Raw genomic sequence first — 16411 nt, 5'->3', positions numbered from 1 at the left:
GGGTGTTCTATTAGCTTACTGTTAGGCAGGAGTGATTCTAAAAGAACCCAACAGCCCTTCTTAGGGCTACAATAACGTTATACTTTTTTTTTTATTTGCTTGTGGCTGGGCTTGCTGGCACTAGTAGTGCAGCTAGTACCATATTGTGAGGAATTTGCAGGGGGACTTGCTACCGTTGTGTTTAGCTCTTAGTGACACACATATCCACCTCAAACACAAAAGTGGGAAAATTTATTAGGGGTTTGATTTCAATTAGGCACAGTCTGCGAGTTTCTTTTTATTTTACGTTTATTTTTTTCATAACTCAGTGTCATCTCATCTGGCATAGTAGTGTGCTTTCATACTTGGCTAGAAAATAGCCATAGGAGAATCCAAACGGCTTACTTACGCCTACAGTAGCGTTATATATATTTGATTTCTGGTTGATCTGCTGGTGGCTGTCCTTGCTGCAGTGCATCTACTATCAAATTGTAAGCAATTTGGAGTGAGACTTGCGACCGCTGTGTTTTGCGCTTAGTGACGCACATATCCATCGCAAAGACCGAAGTGGGAAAATTTATTAGGGCCCGGGGTTGTATTTCAATTAGGCACAGTCTTCCATTTCCTTTTTTATTTTACGTTTATTTTTTTCATAACTCAGCGTCATCTCATCTGGCATAGTAGTGTGCTTTCATACTTGGCTAGAAAATAGCCATAGGAGAATCCAAACGGCTTACTTACGCCTACAGTAGCATTTTATATATTTGATTTCTGGTTGATCTGCTGGTGGCTGTACTTCCTGCAGTGCATCTACTAGCAAATTGTGAGCAATTTGGAGTGAGACTTGCGACCGCTGTGTTTTGCGCTTAGTGACGCACATATCCATCGCAAAGACCGAAGTGGGAAAATTTATTAGGGCCCGGGGTTGTATTTCAATTAGGCACAGTCTGCCATTTCCTTTTTTATTTTACGTTTATTTTTTTCATAACTCAGCGTCATCTCATCTGGCATAGCAGTGTGCTTTCATACTTGGCTAGAAAATAGCCATAGCAATAGGATAGCATCGTTGGGTTTTAAAAACTAAAAAACACAAAAAAAAAAAAAAAAAAAAAAAAAAAAAGTTAAAAAAAAAATTCAAGTTATAACTCTCATTTTCAAAATGTTTAACCCGAGGGTTATGGGTAGAGGACGAGGGCGGGGACGTGGGCGTCCAACTACTGCTAAGCGACAGCAGGCGGTGCTCAAACTGCTGAGCCTAGGCGATAAAAGGCACACCGCCCAAGAACTATTACAGGGCATCACGGCGCAGACTGATCTGTGGCTGGCACCGCTGAACCTGAAGCCAGGCATGGTTGTGTGTGACAACGGCCGTAACCTGGTGGCGGCTCTGCAACTCGGCAGACTGACACATGTGCCATGCCTGGCCCATGTGTTAAATCTGATAGTTCAGCGTTTCCTCAAGACATACCCCAATCTGTCTGATTTGCTCACGAAGGTGCGCCGCATCTGTGCGCATTTCAGGAAGTCCAGCACAGATGCTGCCACTCTCAGGGCAGCGCAGCGCCGCCTCCAACTGCCCGCTCACCGACTGTTGTGCGACGTGCCCACGAGGTGGAATTCAACACTGACCATGTTATCCAGAGTTTACCAGCAGCGCCGAGTGATTGTAGACTGCCAGATGTCAACTTCCACCAGAACTGGTAGTCAGGTCAGTCAGCTTCCTCAAGTCTACAATGAGGAGTGGACGTGGATGTCTGATATCTGTCAGGTGCTGAGTAACTTTGAGGAGTCAACACAGATGGTCAGTGGCGATGCCGCCATCATCAGCCTCACCATCCCGCTGCTTGGCCTGTTGAAAAACTCTCTGATCAGCATGAAGTCGGAAGCTTTGCGCTCGTCACAAGAGACGGGGGAAGAAGATTCCCTTGTTGATGGCCAAAGCACCCTTAGGTCTGTTTCTCAGCGCATATCGGAGGAGGTGGAGGTGGAGGAGGATGAGGAGGAAGAGGAGGAGAATGTTGGCGAGACACAAGAGGGGACCATTGTTGAGTCCTTCACTGTTCAGCGTGTATGGGCAGAAGAAGAGGAGTTGGAGGAGTTGGAGGAGGAGGAAATGGACAGTCAGGCCAGTGAGGGGAGTGAATTCTTACGCGTTGGTACTCTGGCGCATATGGCAGATTTCATGCTAGGCTGCCTATCCCGTGACCCTCGCGTTCAAAGAATTTATTCCAGCACCGATTACTGGGTGTTCACTCTCCTGGACCCACGGTACAAGCAAAATCTTTCCACTCTCATCCCTGGAGAGGAAAGGAGTGTGAGAATGCATGAATACCAGCAGGCCCTGGTGCACAAGCTGAAACAGTATTTCCCTTCTGACAGTGCTAGCGGCAGAGTGCGTAGTTCTGCGGGACAAGTAGCGAGGGAGAGTAGGCGAGCAGGCAGCTTGTCCAGCACTGGCAAGGGTACGCTTTACAAGGCTTTTGCCAGCTTTATGTCACCCCAGCAAGACACTGTCACCTGTCCCCAGTCTTGGCAGAGTAGGGCTGATCTTTACAGAAAGATGGTCAGGGAGTACCTAGCTGACCATACCATCGTCCTAAATGATCACACAGCTCCCTACAACTACTGGGTTTCAAAGCTGGACATGTGGCACGAACTGGCGCTGTACGCCTTGGAGGTTCTTGCCTGCCCTGCCGCTAGCGTCTTGTCCGAGCGGGTTTTCAGTGCAGCTGGTGGCATCATCACCGATAAGCGTACACGCCTGTCGACTGACAGCGCTGACAGGCTGACGCTTATTAAGATGAATAAAGCCTGGATTTCTCATAATTTCCAATCTCCACCAGGTGAAGGAAGCTCAACCTGAATAATTTATCCACTCCTCCTCCTCCTCATTTTCCTCCTTCTCCTCCTCTTTGTAGAGTAAAGCAGAGGAAACTGGCTATTTTTTGACAGGGCCCACTGGCTCTAGCTATAGTACTTTATGCATTTAATTTTTCTGGAGGGCCACCGACCCGGTCCTCTGTTTTAAACAATTTTTGGGAGTGCCACATACAGGCACTCAATCTATTCAATTTTTCTGGAGGGCCACCTACCTGCTTCTCTGGTTTGAAAAGTTTTTTGGACTGCCACATACAGGCACTCAATCTATTCCATTTTTCTGGAGGGCCACCTACCTGCTCCTCTGGTTTGAAAACTTTTTTGGACTGCCACATACAGGCACTCAATCTATTCAATTTTTCTGGAGGGCCACCTACCTGCTCCTCTGGTTTGAAAACTTTTTTGGACTGCCACATACAGGCACTCAATCTATTTCATTTTTCTGGAGGGCCACCTACCTGCTCCTCTGGTTTGAAAACTTTTTTGGACTGCCACATACAGGCACTCAATCTATTCAATTTTTCTGGAGGGCCACCTACCTGCTCCTCTGGTTTGAAAACTTTTTTGGACTGCCACATACAGGCACTCAATCTATTTCATTTTTCTGGAGGGCCACCTACCTGCTCCTCTGGTTTGAAAACTTTTTTGGACTGCCACATACAGGCACTCAATCTATTTCATTTTTCTGGAGGGCCACCTACCTGCTCCTCTGGTTTGAAAACTTTTTTGGACTGCCACATACAGGCACTATCCAAATTAAATTGTCTCTATAGCAGCCTCCACACGTTGTCTCCATTGCTACCTCCAAAAGTCGTCCATATAGCTGCCTCCATACATCGTCCCCTTATCAAACGAGGTGTGTCAGGCAGAAATTTGGGTTGTTTTCATGGATTCCACATCAAAGTTGTTAACTTTGTCGCCACCCTGCTGTGTTATCCACAAAATATACTGGCAAACTTTTATCATTTACCAATATTATTTCAGCGCTTCTTGCGCATCTGTTTACATTCCCCTCACCCGCCATATCCCAAACTTATAAGAACGCTACTACACTTAACTTGGTGCAGGCTGGGACCGAGTCTGACCCGGGGGCTAGTCATATACTGCCGACGCAGAGAATTGCGGGGCCTACCTCGGTCCAGGTCCCAAAGGCCTAGTATACCTCCTCCTCCTCCGAATTACCATCCGTGGCCATGGCGCCATCAGTCGGTAGCTCTAGGCACAGCAGCAGTGCCGTCGCTAAGCGACAGCAGGCGGTGCTCAAACTGCTGAGCCTAGGCGATAAAAGGCACACCGCCCAAGAGCTATTACAGGGCATTCCACATCAAACTTGTTAACTTTGTCGCCACCCTGCTGTGTAATCCACAAAATATACTGGCAAACTTTTATCATTTACCGATATTATTTCATTGCTTCTTGCGCATCTGTTTACATTCCCCTCACCCACCATATCCCAAACTTATAAGAACGCTACTACACTTGATCTTATACAAAAGGTTCTTAGAAGTGCTGTTTGGGGAGTAGCCTAGAGACAGGGGCTTGGATTGGCGAAAGCTCGCCTGGCAGCGGAGCGCCAGCTCCATGCCAAGATCCAACTAACATAGTTTTAACTGCAGCACCTTTAATCTACTACTAGTTCACTGCCTCCATACATGGTCCCCTTATCAAACGAGCTGTGTCAGGCAGAATTTTGGGTTGTTTTCATGGTTTCCATGTTAACTTTGTCGCCACCCTGCTGTGTAATCCACAAAATATACTGGCAAACTTTTATCATGTACCGATATTATTTGAGCGCTTCTTGCTCACCTCCTTTGGTTCCTCTCTGCCACCCATTGGTTTGAAGCCTGAGTCCATTTAGGGTATGTCGCCATGCCACTCTCTAGCCTGCCGCTGCCTCTGCATGCCGTCCCCTATAGTGTCAGGGTCAATTATTGGATGTTTTAGATGCTATCTAGCTTCATTCTGTCACTCTGTCATGGCCATGCTGTTGCCCATAATTTTGGCATAATGGTGCGATTAAGCAGCCTCAGAGGCATCCATGCATGCTGCCCCTGCTGTTTCCTGTCCATTTCCGTGGTGTTTCCATCCTTTTCTGAGGTTCCCAGGTGTTTGGCCAAGCTTCCCTGTGCAGAGCCTTGGTCCCCTTGAAAAATGCTCGAGTCTCCCACTGACTTCAATGGGGCTCGTTATTCGAGACGAGCACTCGAGCATCGGGAAAAGTTCGTCTCGAATAACGAGTACCCGAGCATTTTAGTGCTCGCTCATCTCTAGTTAAGATCATTCACCCACTTAACTATTACCTGTTCAGGCAGGATCTACAGATGCAAATGACCTTAGACTTCCTGCATTATCCCTTAGGTGAGTTGCGCAGGCTCAAGTGATGAGTGGTGACAGGTAAGGTAGAGGGCCTTATTCACAACTACTCCCTTGCCAATACATTGGCAGGGGCGTTGCACTAAACTTTACATGTGTGTGCCTGGCTTGTGTCCTTTGTGTGTTTGGGTAGCCTTAGTAGTGGGATAGAGGACAGAGGAGGTTTTATTTGTGTTTAGGTTTCTTAGAAGTGGCACAACTTGGTAATTTTCTTGTATACTATGCTATGGTTATAGGAGACGACTATGCAGCACCAGACAAAGCCGCTATTCATTTGTGGAGTACTTTAGATATTTGACATTTTGCCACGCATTGTACAGTGTATTGTAAGTGTTAGTGTATGTATGGCTGCATTCATGTTATTTACACACAGCTATATGGCCAACATAATGTTTTTCAGACACTTGACTTTGACACATCCCACAGATATTTTTGGGAGATATTGTTGTTCTTGTTGGTCCACCAAACTCCCAATTGGCTGGAAGTATTAGAGGTCACAGGACAGCCTCACTACTAATTGGTCACAGTGATTTAGCATTTTCCTACAGGACAGTCAGCAAATCAACAGCAGTTGCAGTGTTGGAACTAGAAATTAACAAATAATCCAATATTCGCTTTGCTAAAGCTTTGCCGAAATTTTTGTAAGATTTGATTCAGGTCCTATCTACTGGGTTTGGACCGATGCTGCTTTTATTGTTCTGAAAGTTGATGTATAACCCCCTTTTAGGTCCTAACTTGATTCCTTTTTCTTAATGAATTGTTTATTTTTCAGTTTTTACTAAAAAGATGATAAAGGGAAGGAACAATAACGAAAACCATGAAATTTTAACGGATCGTTAGACTCCTTTTGTTATTGTATATACAAGATGAGTCCAAAGCGAATCAGAAAATATTCAGATTTGGTTTGGAACAGAATCTACGAATATGTTCACTTAGCTCTAACAGAAAAAAAGGTTTTTCCCACAATAAAGTGGATAGTAAGGCGCTCGCTTACCTCCCATGTAGATAGGTTCACTTTATATATCCATCGATGCTCAAACCCTCCGTCCGAGTAGCAGGTATCCAAAAAAGCATCAAATAAAACACCATCCAGTGTCCTTGAAATATTCATATTTGTTGCCAATTTATTTTAAAATCCATAAAAATCATTGTATTGGCATACAAACAATGGGGCTTATCTGCTAAGGGTCCCGCGGCTGAATTTCCGTCTGGTTTCCGATTTTTCGGGGATTGTGTCGCACGCGATCTTTTTGTGTTGCAATCGCACCAGCTTTCACACAACACACATTGGGGGGCGGGCCGTCGGACAATCCGACGGATTCGGACTATGCGCGGAATTTAACAATTCAATTTGTGTCACAAGACATGCACTCACATACACCGGGAGGAAGAAGCAGAACTCCGGCAGACCTGACCTGGGAAGCGACACATACAGGAAATTGGGCGCACGATCTTCAGGAATCACGGCAGATGTGCATTCCGGCGGACAACGCCGTGTAAGTAAATGTGCTCCATAGTGATTTCCTAGGTGAAAAAAAGGACTTTTGCCGATCAGTGCTCAGTGCTGAGACCCCCAACATATTGCGAAATGAGGGGTCCGTCAGACCCCTCGCCATTCCGCCAGACTAATGGAGCAGACGGCTGTGCATGACCATTCTGCTCCATTAAAGGGGTTACCCGGGTTTTAAAAATTACTGAGGGCCAGGCTGAGGAGGGCTATTTAAAAATAATAAACATGTACCTACCTCCTCCGGCGCCACCGATGTCCCGCGCCGCGGTCCCTTCGATCCGTGCCCCTGTTTGTTTACAGGGGCACAGAAGCCGTGCACAGGAAACTTCCGGTCCGCGATGTGGACGGCTCCTCCCATCCGTCCCTATCTCTCAGCGTTGAGATCTGGTGACTGTGGAGGCCATTTGAGTACAGTGAACTCATTGTCATGTTCAAGAAACCAGTCTGAGATGATTCCAGCTTTATGACATGGCCCATTATCCTGCTGAAAGTAGCCATCAGATGTTGGGTACATTGTGGTCATAAAGGGATGGACATGGTCAGCAACAATACTCAGGTAGGCTGTGGCGTTGCAACGATGCTCAATTGGTACCAAGGGGCCCAAAGAGTGCCAAGAAAATATTCCCCACACCATGACACCACCACCACCAGCCTGAACCGTTGATACAAGGCAGGATGGATCCATGCTTTCATGTTGTTGACGCCACATTCTGACCCTACCATCCGAATGTCGCAGCAGAAATCGAGACTCATCGGTCCAGGCAACGTTTTTCCAATCTTCTACTGGCCAATTTCGGTGAGCTTGTGCAAATTGTAGCCTCAGTTTCCTGTTCTTAGCTGAAAGGAGTGGCACCCGGTGTGGTCTTCTGCTGCTGTAGCCCATCTGCCTCAAAGTACTGTGCGTTCAGAGATGCTCTTCTGCCTACCTTGGTTGTAACGGGTGGCGATTTGAGTCACTGTTGCCTTTCTATCAGCTCGAACCAGTCTGCCCATTCTCCTCTGACCTCTGGCATCAACAAGGCATTTCCGCCCACAGAACTGCCGCTCACTGGATGTTTTTTCTTTTTCGGACCATTCTCTGTAAACCCTAGAGATGGTTGTGCGTGAAAATCCCAGTAGATCAGCAGTTTCTGAAATACTCAGACCAGCCCTTCTGGCACCAACAACCATGCCACGTTCAAAGGCCTCAAATCACCTTTCTTCCCCATACTGATGCTCGGTTTGAACTGCAGGAGATTGTCTTGACCATGTCTACATGCCTAAATGCACGATTAGATGCTGATTAGAAATTAAGTGTTAACGAGCAGTTGGACAGGTGTACCTAATAAAGTGGCTGGTGACTGTATATATATATATATAGGACCACTATATAGGACCAGGAAACCCATTCTGGTGGTAGTTGATCACTGTATTTGACTTACTGGTAACAAAACATTAGATAACCTGGTAATGTACTATCTCCAGTCCTAGCATATGGGAAAAGTCTATTAAACTGACACTTCAGTATCTAAGTGATTTTCCGAATAATTTAACACCATTATATCATCTGATGGAATGCAGTTTAAGTATTTCTGGACTGGAACCATAAGCTAACATTAAGCATAACTGTGTTGGCATAGCAACAGCGCGTGCTATATATTACATGAGAACCTGTACCTGGTGTAATAGCTGGGATGATGTCAGTGATACTGGGTCTATGGTGCGCTTCCTACCATATAAGAGAATGTGGTTTCCTTTATCCTAGTATTTACAAGTTCTAAAAATCTTTTGCAGAGTTTGTCTTGTCACATGGGGTCATAAATATTTATGGACAAGCGATGAAGAAAAATATCTGGTTTGGGTTGTGTCTGACTTTTGCAGAATGACTGCAGGATTACCATTGGGGTAAATTCTATAGACATTTTGAAACATGTACAGAGATGGTTATCTCCCTTAAAGGGCACCAGATTTTACCCAATTTAACTGGTTGGGCCTTTCTAGAATTCCCTCTTTTATATGAAACCTATTTACATATCAAAATATCCTCCAAATGTATATAAAAATCATCAGAGAAGAGTCATATTTTGCCTGGGGTGAGTCACTTCTAGAGGTTGCAGGGTGAGGGTCATGTCTGATGCTCCTATCTATGGTTGTGCTGTACCTAGAAACATGTTATTGTTATATTAAAGATAATTATCTCATGTTTAAGATTGCACAAGGATTGTGATTTTTTGATCTACAGAATGGGAGCCGGCACCAACACTGGGTAGACCTGGGCAAGAGCTGGGGCCCAGAGCTGCTGGGGGGTGGGAGGGCACAGAAGGCTATATATAAGGATCCTTGAGGATGAGGGAACCTGTATCTAATGAAACCGTAGGGGCTAAAGGGGGCTTTATAAAAAATAACCATGGGGGCTGTATATAAAATAACCATGGGGGGCTGAATATAAAATACCCATGAGGGGGGCTGTATATAAAATACCCATGAGGGGGCTGTATATAAAATAACCGTAAGGGGGCTGTATATAAAATACCCATGAGGGGCTGTATATAAAATAACCATGAGGGGGCTGCATATAAAATAACCATGAGGGGGCTGTATATAAAATAACCATAAGGGGGCTGAATATAAAATACCCATGAGGGGGCTGAATATAATATAACCATGAGGGGGCTGAATATAAAATACCCATGAGGGGGCTGAATATAATATAACCATGAGGGGGCTGTATATAAAATAACCATAAGGGGGCTGTATATAAAATACCCATGAGGGGGCTGTATATAAAATATCCATAAGGGGGCTGTATATAAAATATCCATGAGGGGGCTGTATATAAAATAACCATAAGGGGGCTGTATATAAAATACCCATGAGGGGGCTGTATATAAAATAACCATAATGGGGGCTGTATATAAAATAACCATGAGGGGGCTGTTTTGGGATGATAAACTAGGGAATATTTTAGGAAACATGAATATTTAATGCTGCCACATGAGTTCACTGCAAAGGGGCCCATAGAGAAGATGTCGCCCAGGGGCCTACTGAAACCTAGAACCGGTCCTGCGGGAAATACAGACAGTTAGAAATAGATAGGATTTTTATAGATTTTTATTTGCAACTTGTATTTTAAACTATATCTATGTAGCTCATAGAGCCCCAAACCTGATGCGCTATGAAAGATCTGATTCTTATCTTTAGCATGACACCACGTTTCTGGATACTATAGAACTGAAGACTACAGAGCCGCTGACACCGGCGATTGGTGCTTGCGCCGATTGCAGGAGTTAACTACTTAACTGCCACTGGCGCAACCATTTTGGAAAAGATTGTTGATGTGAGGTCAGGGATGGTGATCTGTGATAAAGGGTTATTAAGATAAAATCTGGTGACAGGTTCGCTTGAAAACCTGATCCAAAAACTCTCCCTTGGACAAATGGTAGAAACCAAAAGACCTTTCTTTGGTGGTTTTGTACTGGTTGGGCCTTATGTGTGTGGCGTACAGCGCCACAGTTTTAGTGGCGATTCTGCTATGGAGACTGGTGGCAAAAACATCGAAAACAATGGAAAATCAATGGAGGCCGCGTTCACACATGGCATTTGCGTTTCAAAACGAACCCCACAGACTCCTCCTGCGATCACCTATTGAAGTGAGATTGCGTTTAGTAAAAACGATGGTGATAACGAGTCTGTGTGATGCGTTTTGAAACGCAATCGCTATGTGTTAACGCAGCCTCAGTGATTGAATGTTGAGGTAGACTACTGCCATAAAAAACGCAGTGTGACCATAAAGCCGTGTTCACACTCCTGCGACAACCTCCTTCTCCCCATTACTACGTGACACCATGAGGTGGTATAAAAAAGCATTTTATTATCATTTTGTCCACATTTAGCTCTTCAGCTCGTGCTGTGTACATCATCACTGTGTGACATGCCCCTCAGAGCGGCACTTTTGTTTTGGTTTCGCCTCCTCCCCCTGTTGTACACAGGTTTCTGTAACGCCCCCCTCTCACTTCTCGGCTCTTGGTACGGCCCCCTGTATCAGCGGGCACTGCGCATGCGCCCGGAGCGGAGCACTTGCTAACGGTGTCATTATAGCGGGGCTATTCCTTGTCACAAATGGCGGCGAGTCAGACGGCGGTGGCGGCTGCCGCTGCGGGGGGCACCGGGGGACAGAGCGCGGGCACCGGGCAGGGCGGCGGAGGAGAAGGAGGGGGCGCCGTGCACCCGCCAGGCGCTGTCTACCCGGGCTCCCTGTCTATGTTCCCCAGCTTCCCCAATGGACCGCACTGGAGCACCGGGACCCTGCACCAGCACACGGTGAGGAGCCTGGACCGGGCCCTGGAGGAGGCGGTGACCTGCGGCATCCTGAACCTGAGCGGCCGCAAACTGAGGGAGTTCCCGGGCAGCGGCTACGATCTGACGGACACCACACAAGCAGGTGCGGCCATTGTGACGGATCCTCTCCTGTGTGTAGTCCCCTCCAGTGGCCACAGACACAAAGAGGTGGCCCCTATGTATGAGCGGCAGCGCATGGGTTACACCTGTCCTGTATGTGTACAGGGGGGCGGCAGGAGACCCCCAGTCATCACATGACACCAATTTGTTTTTGCTGTCACAGCCATTGTTTGGGTCTAGTAAAAAAAGTAATGTTCTTTCGTTGACAAAATGTGAGTCCAGAAGTTGTGCGGTGTGGTGCTGCCCGGCAGAGGGACAGGCGCCATGATGGGCGACATTACCAGGTATATGGCTCTGACCCGTGCCACTGGCTTGTGGTGGTGGCCTTATGTCATGAGAGAGGACCTGTGCCCGAGACGTCCAGTGCCACAAGGGACACGTTACGGGTGGTGGTGGTAGACTATTGTCATGTGGGAGGATACGTCACGGGTGGTGGTGGTGAACTACTGTCATGTGGGAGGATACGTCACGGGTGGTGGTGGTGAACTACTGTCATGTGGGAGGATACGTCACGGGTGGTGGTGGTAGACTACTGTCATGTGGGAGGATACGTCACGGGTGCTGGTGGTAGACTACTGTCATGTGGGAGGATACGTCACGGGTGGTGGTGGTGAACTACTGTCATGTGGGAGGATACGTCACAGGTGGTGGTGGTAGACTACTGTCATGTGGGAGGATACGTCACAGGTGGTGGTGGTAGACTACTGTCATGTGGGAGGATACATCACGGGTGGTGGTGGTAGACTACTGTCATGTGGGAGGTTACGTCACGGGTGGTGGTGGTAGACTACTGTCATGTGGGAGGATACATCACGGGTGGTGGTGGTAGACTACTGTCATGTGGGAGGATACATCACGGGTGGTGGTGGTAGACTACTGTCATGTGGGAGGATACGTCACGGGTGGTGGTGGTAGACTACTGTCATGTGGGAGGATACGTCACGGGTGGTGGTGGTAGACTACTGTCATGTGGGAGGATACGTCACGGGTGGTGGTGGTAGACTACTGTCATGTGGGAGGATACGTCACGGGTGGTGGTGGTAGACTACTGTCATGTGGGAGGTTACGTCACGGGTGGTGGTGGTAGACTACTGTCATGTGGGAGGATACGTCACGGGTGGTGGTGGTAGACTACTGTCATGTGGGAGGATACGTCACGGGTGGTGGTGGTAGACTACTGTCATGTGGGAGGATACGTCACGGGTGGTGGTGGTAGACTACTGTCATGTGGGAGGATACGTCACGGGTGGTGGTGGTAGACTACTGTCATGTGGGAGGATACGTCACGGGTGGTGGTGGTAGACTACTGTCATGTGGGAGGATACGTCACGGGTGGTGGTGGTAGACTACTGTCATGTGGGAGGATACGTCACGGGTGGTGGTGGTAGACTACTGTCATGTGGGAGGATACGTCACGGGTGGTGGTGGTAGACTACTGTCATGTGGGAGGATACGTCACGGGTGGTGGTGGTAGACTACTGTCATGTGGGAGGATACGTCACGGGTGGTGGTGGTAGACTACTGTCATGTGGGAGGATACGTCACGGGTGGTGGTGGTAGACTACTGTCATGTGGGAGGATACGTCACGGGTGGTGGTGGTAGACTACTGTCATGTGGGAGGATACGTCACGGGTGGTGGTGGTAGTAGACTACTGTCATGTGGGAGGATACGTCACGGGTGGTGGTAGTAGACTACTGTCATGTGGGAGGATACGTCACGGGTGGTGGTGGTAGACTACAGTCATGTGGGAGGATACGTCACGGGTGGTGGTGGTAGACTACTGTCATGTGGGAGGGTACGTCACGTGTGGTTGTGGTAGACTACAGTCATGTGGGAGGATACGTCACGGGTGGTGGTAGACTACAGTTACGAGAAAGGACTCATCACAGTTGGGTTGGTGGTAAATTTGTGTCACAAGAAAGGACACGACACGGGGGCTGGTAGATCTGTGTCACTTGGGAGGACACAACAAGGAGGACGGTAGACTAGAGTTAGGAGAAAGGACTCCTCACAGTGGGTTGGTGGAAGACTTGTGTCCCTTGGGAGGAAACATAATTGTCGCTGTTGGTCTTCACTCACGGATTTGGTGGTGGTAAACTTGTGTCATGAAGAGGTTCACATAACAGGCAGTGGTTGTCTTCTCTCATGAGGGAGCACAAGTGTTGGGTGGTGGTAGACGTTTTTCATGAGGAAGAATGTAATTGGGATGTAAGTAGTTTTTGTGAGGAGGAAGTCCCTGTAGAAGCTGATGGTCTTTGATTTGGGCTCCTCTGTGTTACTTGTCCTTTGGAAGCGTCTGGCACAGAGTTTCTCATTTTACAATCTTGAGTGATAAGCGCCACTAATGTCCTGGAGTGATTGGTTGTGACAATGGATGGACGGCACTCTGTAAGTAGCGGTGCTCCGGGTACGGCCTCAGCCTCAATGTAGTATAAAGGTAGATCCCGGCACTCACCAAATAATGCAGAAACTGTTTAATAGTAAGATCAACTTACAGCATGATGTGCAGGGACACAAACACAAGGGAACGCGTTTTCGGCTCAACACTCGAGCCTTTGTCAACCATACTGCATAGTTGAATGTCACACATTTAAATACAAAGTAACGAACTAAACCCCGCCCACTGACGTCACATAGACGTCGCCCTTTTCACAAAGGGGGAAACAGGGAACCCCCAGGAAAACCCGGCGCGGGGGCAGACACCATCGTAGAAACTACCAATCCCCGGCCTCCGGTGAACTTACCTCCTCCTCAACCACCACTCACTCGGTCTCAGGTACTGTACCCAGTTTAATTATAAATATTTCCTCAAAGAACTTGGATCCAGCCCAATTGAGTGTACTACAAAAGGGACTGTCATTTAGTCCCGTTGGGAAATATGACTCTTTTCTGATGAACTTAGATCTACAGAAATTTTTTAGAAATGTGAGGCTGAAAGCTTATTTTGCTGACCCTACGGTCACTGCAGAGGTCGCACTAACATTTTTACCGAAGGGTAATAATACTCCTCTTACCATTTTTGAGGAGTATTTTTAGCCGATGAGGAGTATGAAAATTTTGGTAATACATATACACATCTCATAGGTGTTTATAATGTTAATAGACGCTATTTATACAAAAAGAATCATCTGTCTGCTCACTGCACACACACACTGGCCCAACACAGCGCGCGCACACACAACACAGCCCACACACAACACAGCCCACACACAACACAGCGCACACAACGGCACAGCGCACACAACGGCACAGCGCACACAACGGCACAGCGCACACAACGGCACAGGGCCGGCTCTAGGTTTGAGTAGGCCCCTGGGCAACAGAACCTCAGTGGGCTCCTTTTCTATAGCTCCCAAATTTTGTGGCAGATAACGTGTCCTATGGCCCCACTTTTGCCCCCTCTCCTACCCCACTATGTGTTTTACATGTTATCATGTGTTTGGCTGCTTTGAAAGCCTTTTTATTCATTGCTGGACACGTAAACAGCTGTGTTAACACTTTCACATTTGCATACATTTCTAACAATGAAAGAATACGATTTGAAAGCATCCAAACACATGGTAACATTAGAAACACATGCGTTCTTACCCATACGTCCAAACACTGTGGGCCACATTTATCAAAAAGTAGAGAAGCCTGTACTATGTGCAGTTTCCTCCCAAGTGCGGCAGATTCATCAAAACTGGGGCACGTTCTTCATGAATCTGACGCCCCCTGCACTGCTCGGGAAGTGTCAACAACTTTTTTTATGCACCTTTGACATAATTCGGTCAAGACGCAGTAAAAAAATATGGAGCACGGTCCGACTCTGCACCAGAACACCCTGTTTTGTGCAGGATTTTGTGGTACAGTGGACACAGCTGCCGTGACACAATACTGTCGCAGACACTTCATAAATACAAGTACAAGCAGTTTGACTTTGCACTGAAAAGAAGGTGCAGACAGAAAACTGTCGCAGACACTTTAACCCCTTCACGACTTGGCCTTTTTTAGTTTTTTCACTTCCATTTTTCACTCCCCATCTTCAAAAATCTATAACTTTTTTATTTTTCCACATAAAGAGCTCTGTTATGGCTTATTTTCTGCGTAACAAATTGCACTTCGTAGTGACGGTATTCAATATTCCATGGCGCGTACTGGGAAGCGGGAAAAAAATTCCAAATGCAGTGAAAATGGTGAAAAAACACATTTGCGACACTTTCTTGTGGGCTTGGATTTTACAGCTTTCACTGTGTGCCACAAATGACATGTCTAATTTATTCTTTGGGTCGGTACGATCACGTGGATACCAAATTTGTATAGGTTTTATAATGTTTTCATACATTTAAAAAAATTAAAACCTCCTGTACAAATTTTTTTTTTTTATTTTGCCATCTTCTGGCGGCAATAACTTTTTCATACTTTGGTGTACGGAGCTGTGGGTGGTGTCATTTTTTGTGACTTTTGATGGCGTTTTCATTGCTATCATTTTTAGGACTGTGCGACCTTTTGATCACTTTTTATACATTTTTTTATATTTTCCAAAATGGCAAAAAAATGTCATTTTTGACTTTGGACGCTATTTTCCGTTACTAGGTTAAACGCAGTGAAAAACCGTAATTATATTTTGATAGATCGGACATTTTCGGACGCGGCGATACCTAATGTGTTTATGATTTTTACTGTTTATTAATATTAATATCAGTTCTAGGGAAAGGGGGGTGATTTGAATTTTTAGGTTTTTTTAAACTTTTTTTTACTTTTACTATTTTTCAGACTCCCTAGGGTACTTCAACCCTAGGTTGTCTGATTGATCCTACCATATACTGCCATACTGCAATATGGCAGTATATGGGGATTTTACTCCTCATTCATTACAATGTGCTGATAGCACATTGTAATGAATGGGTTAAAACGAGACTGCTTCGGGCCTTCGTGAGACCCGAAGCTGTCATGGCAACGGATCGGTGCTGCAATATGCAGCAAAGACTTACCGGCTATGGAGAGGGCTCGGCCCGCGAGCCCTCTCCATGTACCGGGACCCGGCGCGCGCCGTACTAGTATGTGCCTTGTGTGAATGCACCGTCAGGGTTAATGTAAGGAAGCATTGATAGAATGGCAGCAGGGACATAATTTGGAGGCAAGGTGACCTGGCAAATATAGTTAGGTGGTTGTACATGGGAAAGAGATAGGAGGTCAAGAGGAAGGGAGTGGTGGAACAGGTGGCACCCAGGTAACATTGCAGGGGGCAGAA

The 16411-nt window shown here is 46.7% G+C and overlaps 1 protein-coding gene across 4 annotated transcripts in view; it reads left to right on the top strand.

Moving 5' to 3' along the window:
• Positions 1 to 10765: 10765 nt before the first annotated feature.
• Positions 10766 to 16411, top strand: part of LRCH2 (leucine rich repeats and calponin homology domain containing 2) — a 56873-nt gene continuing 51227 nt past the window's right edge. For 2 of the 4 annotated variants that reach the window (XM_072125820.1, XM_072125819.1), the window contains exon 1: positions 10766 to 11159. In XM_072125820.1, coding sequence (XP_071981921.1) covers positions 10838 to 11159 — 322 coding nt within the window. In that variant the 5' untranslated portion in view covers positions 10766 to 10837. The remainder of the gene's footprint in view (positions 11160 to 16411) is intronic. The other 2 variants (XM_072125822.1, XM_072125821.1) reach the window with 1 other exon arrangement.

This window comes from Engystomops pustulosus, chromosome 9 (genome assembly GCF_040894005.1).
Source record: "Engystomops pustulosus chromosome 9, aEngPut4.maternal, whole genome shotgun sequence".
Taxonomy (NCBI): domain Eukaryota; kingdom Metazoa; phylum Chordata; class Amphibia; order Anura; family Leptodactylidae; genus Engystomops; species Engystomops pustulosus.
This window is presented reverse-complemented; position numbering and strand designations above follow the sequence as displayed.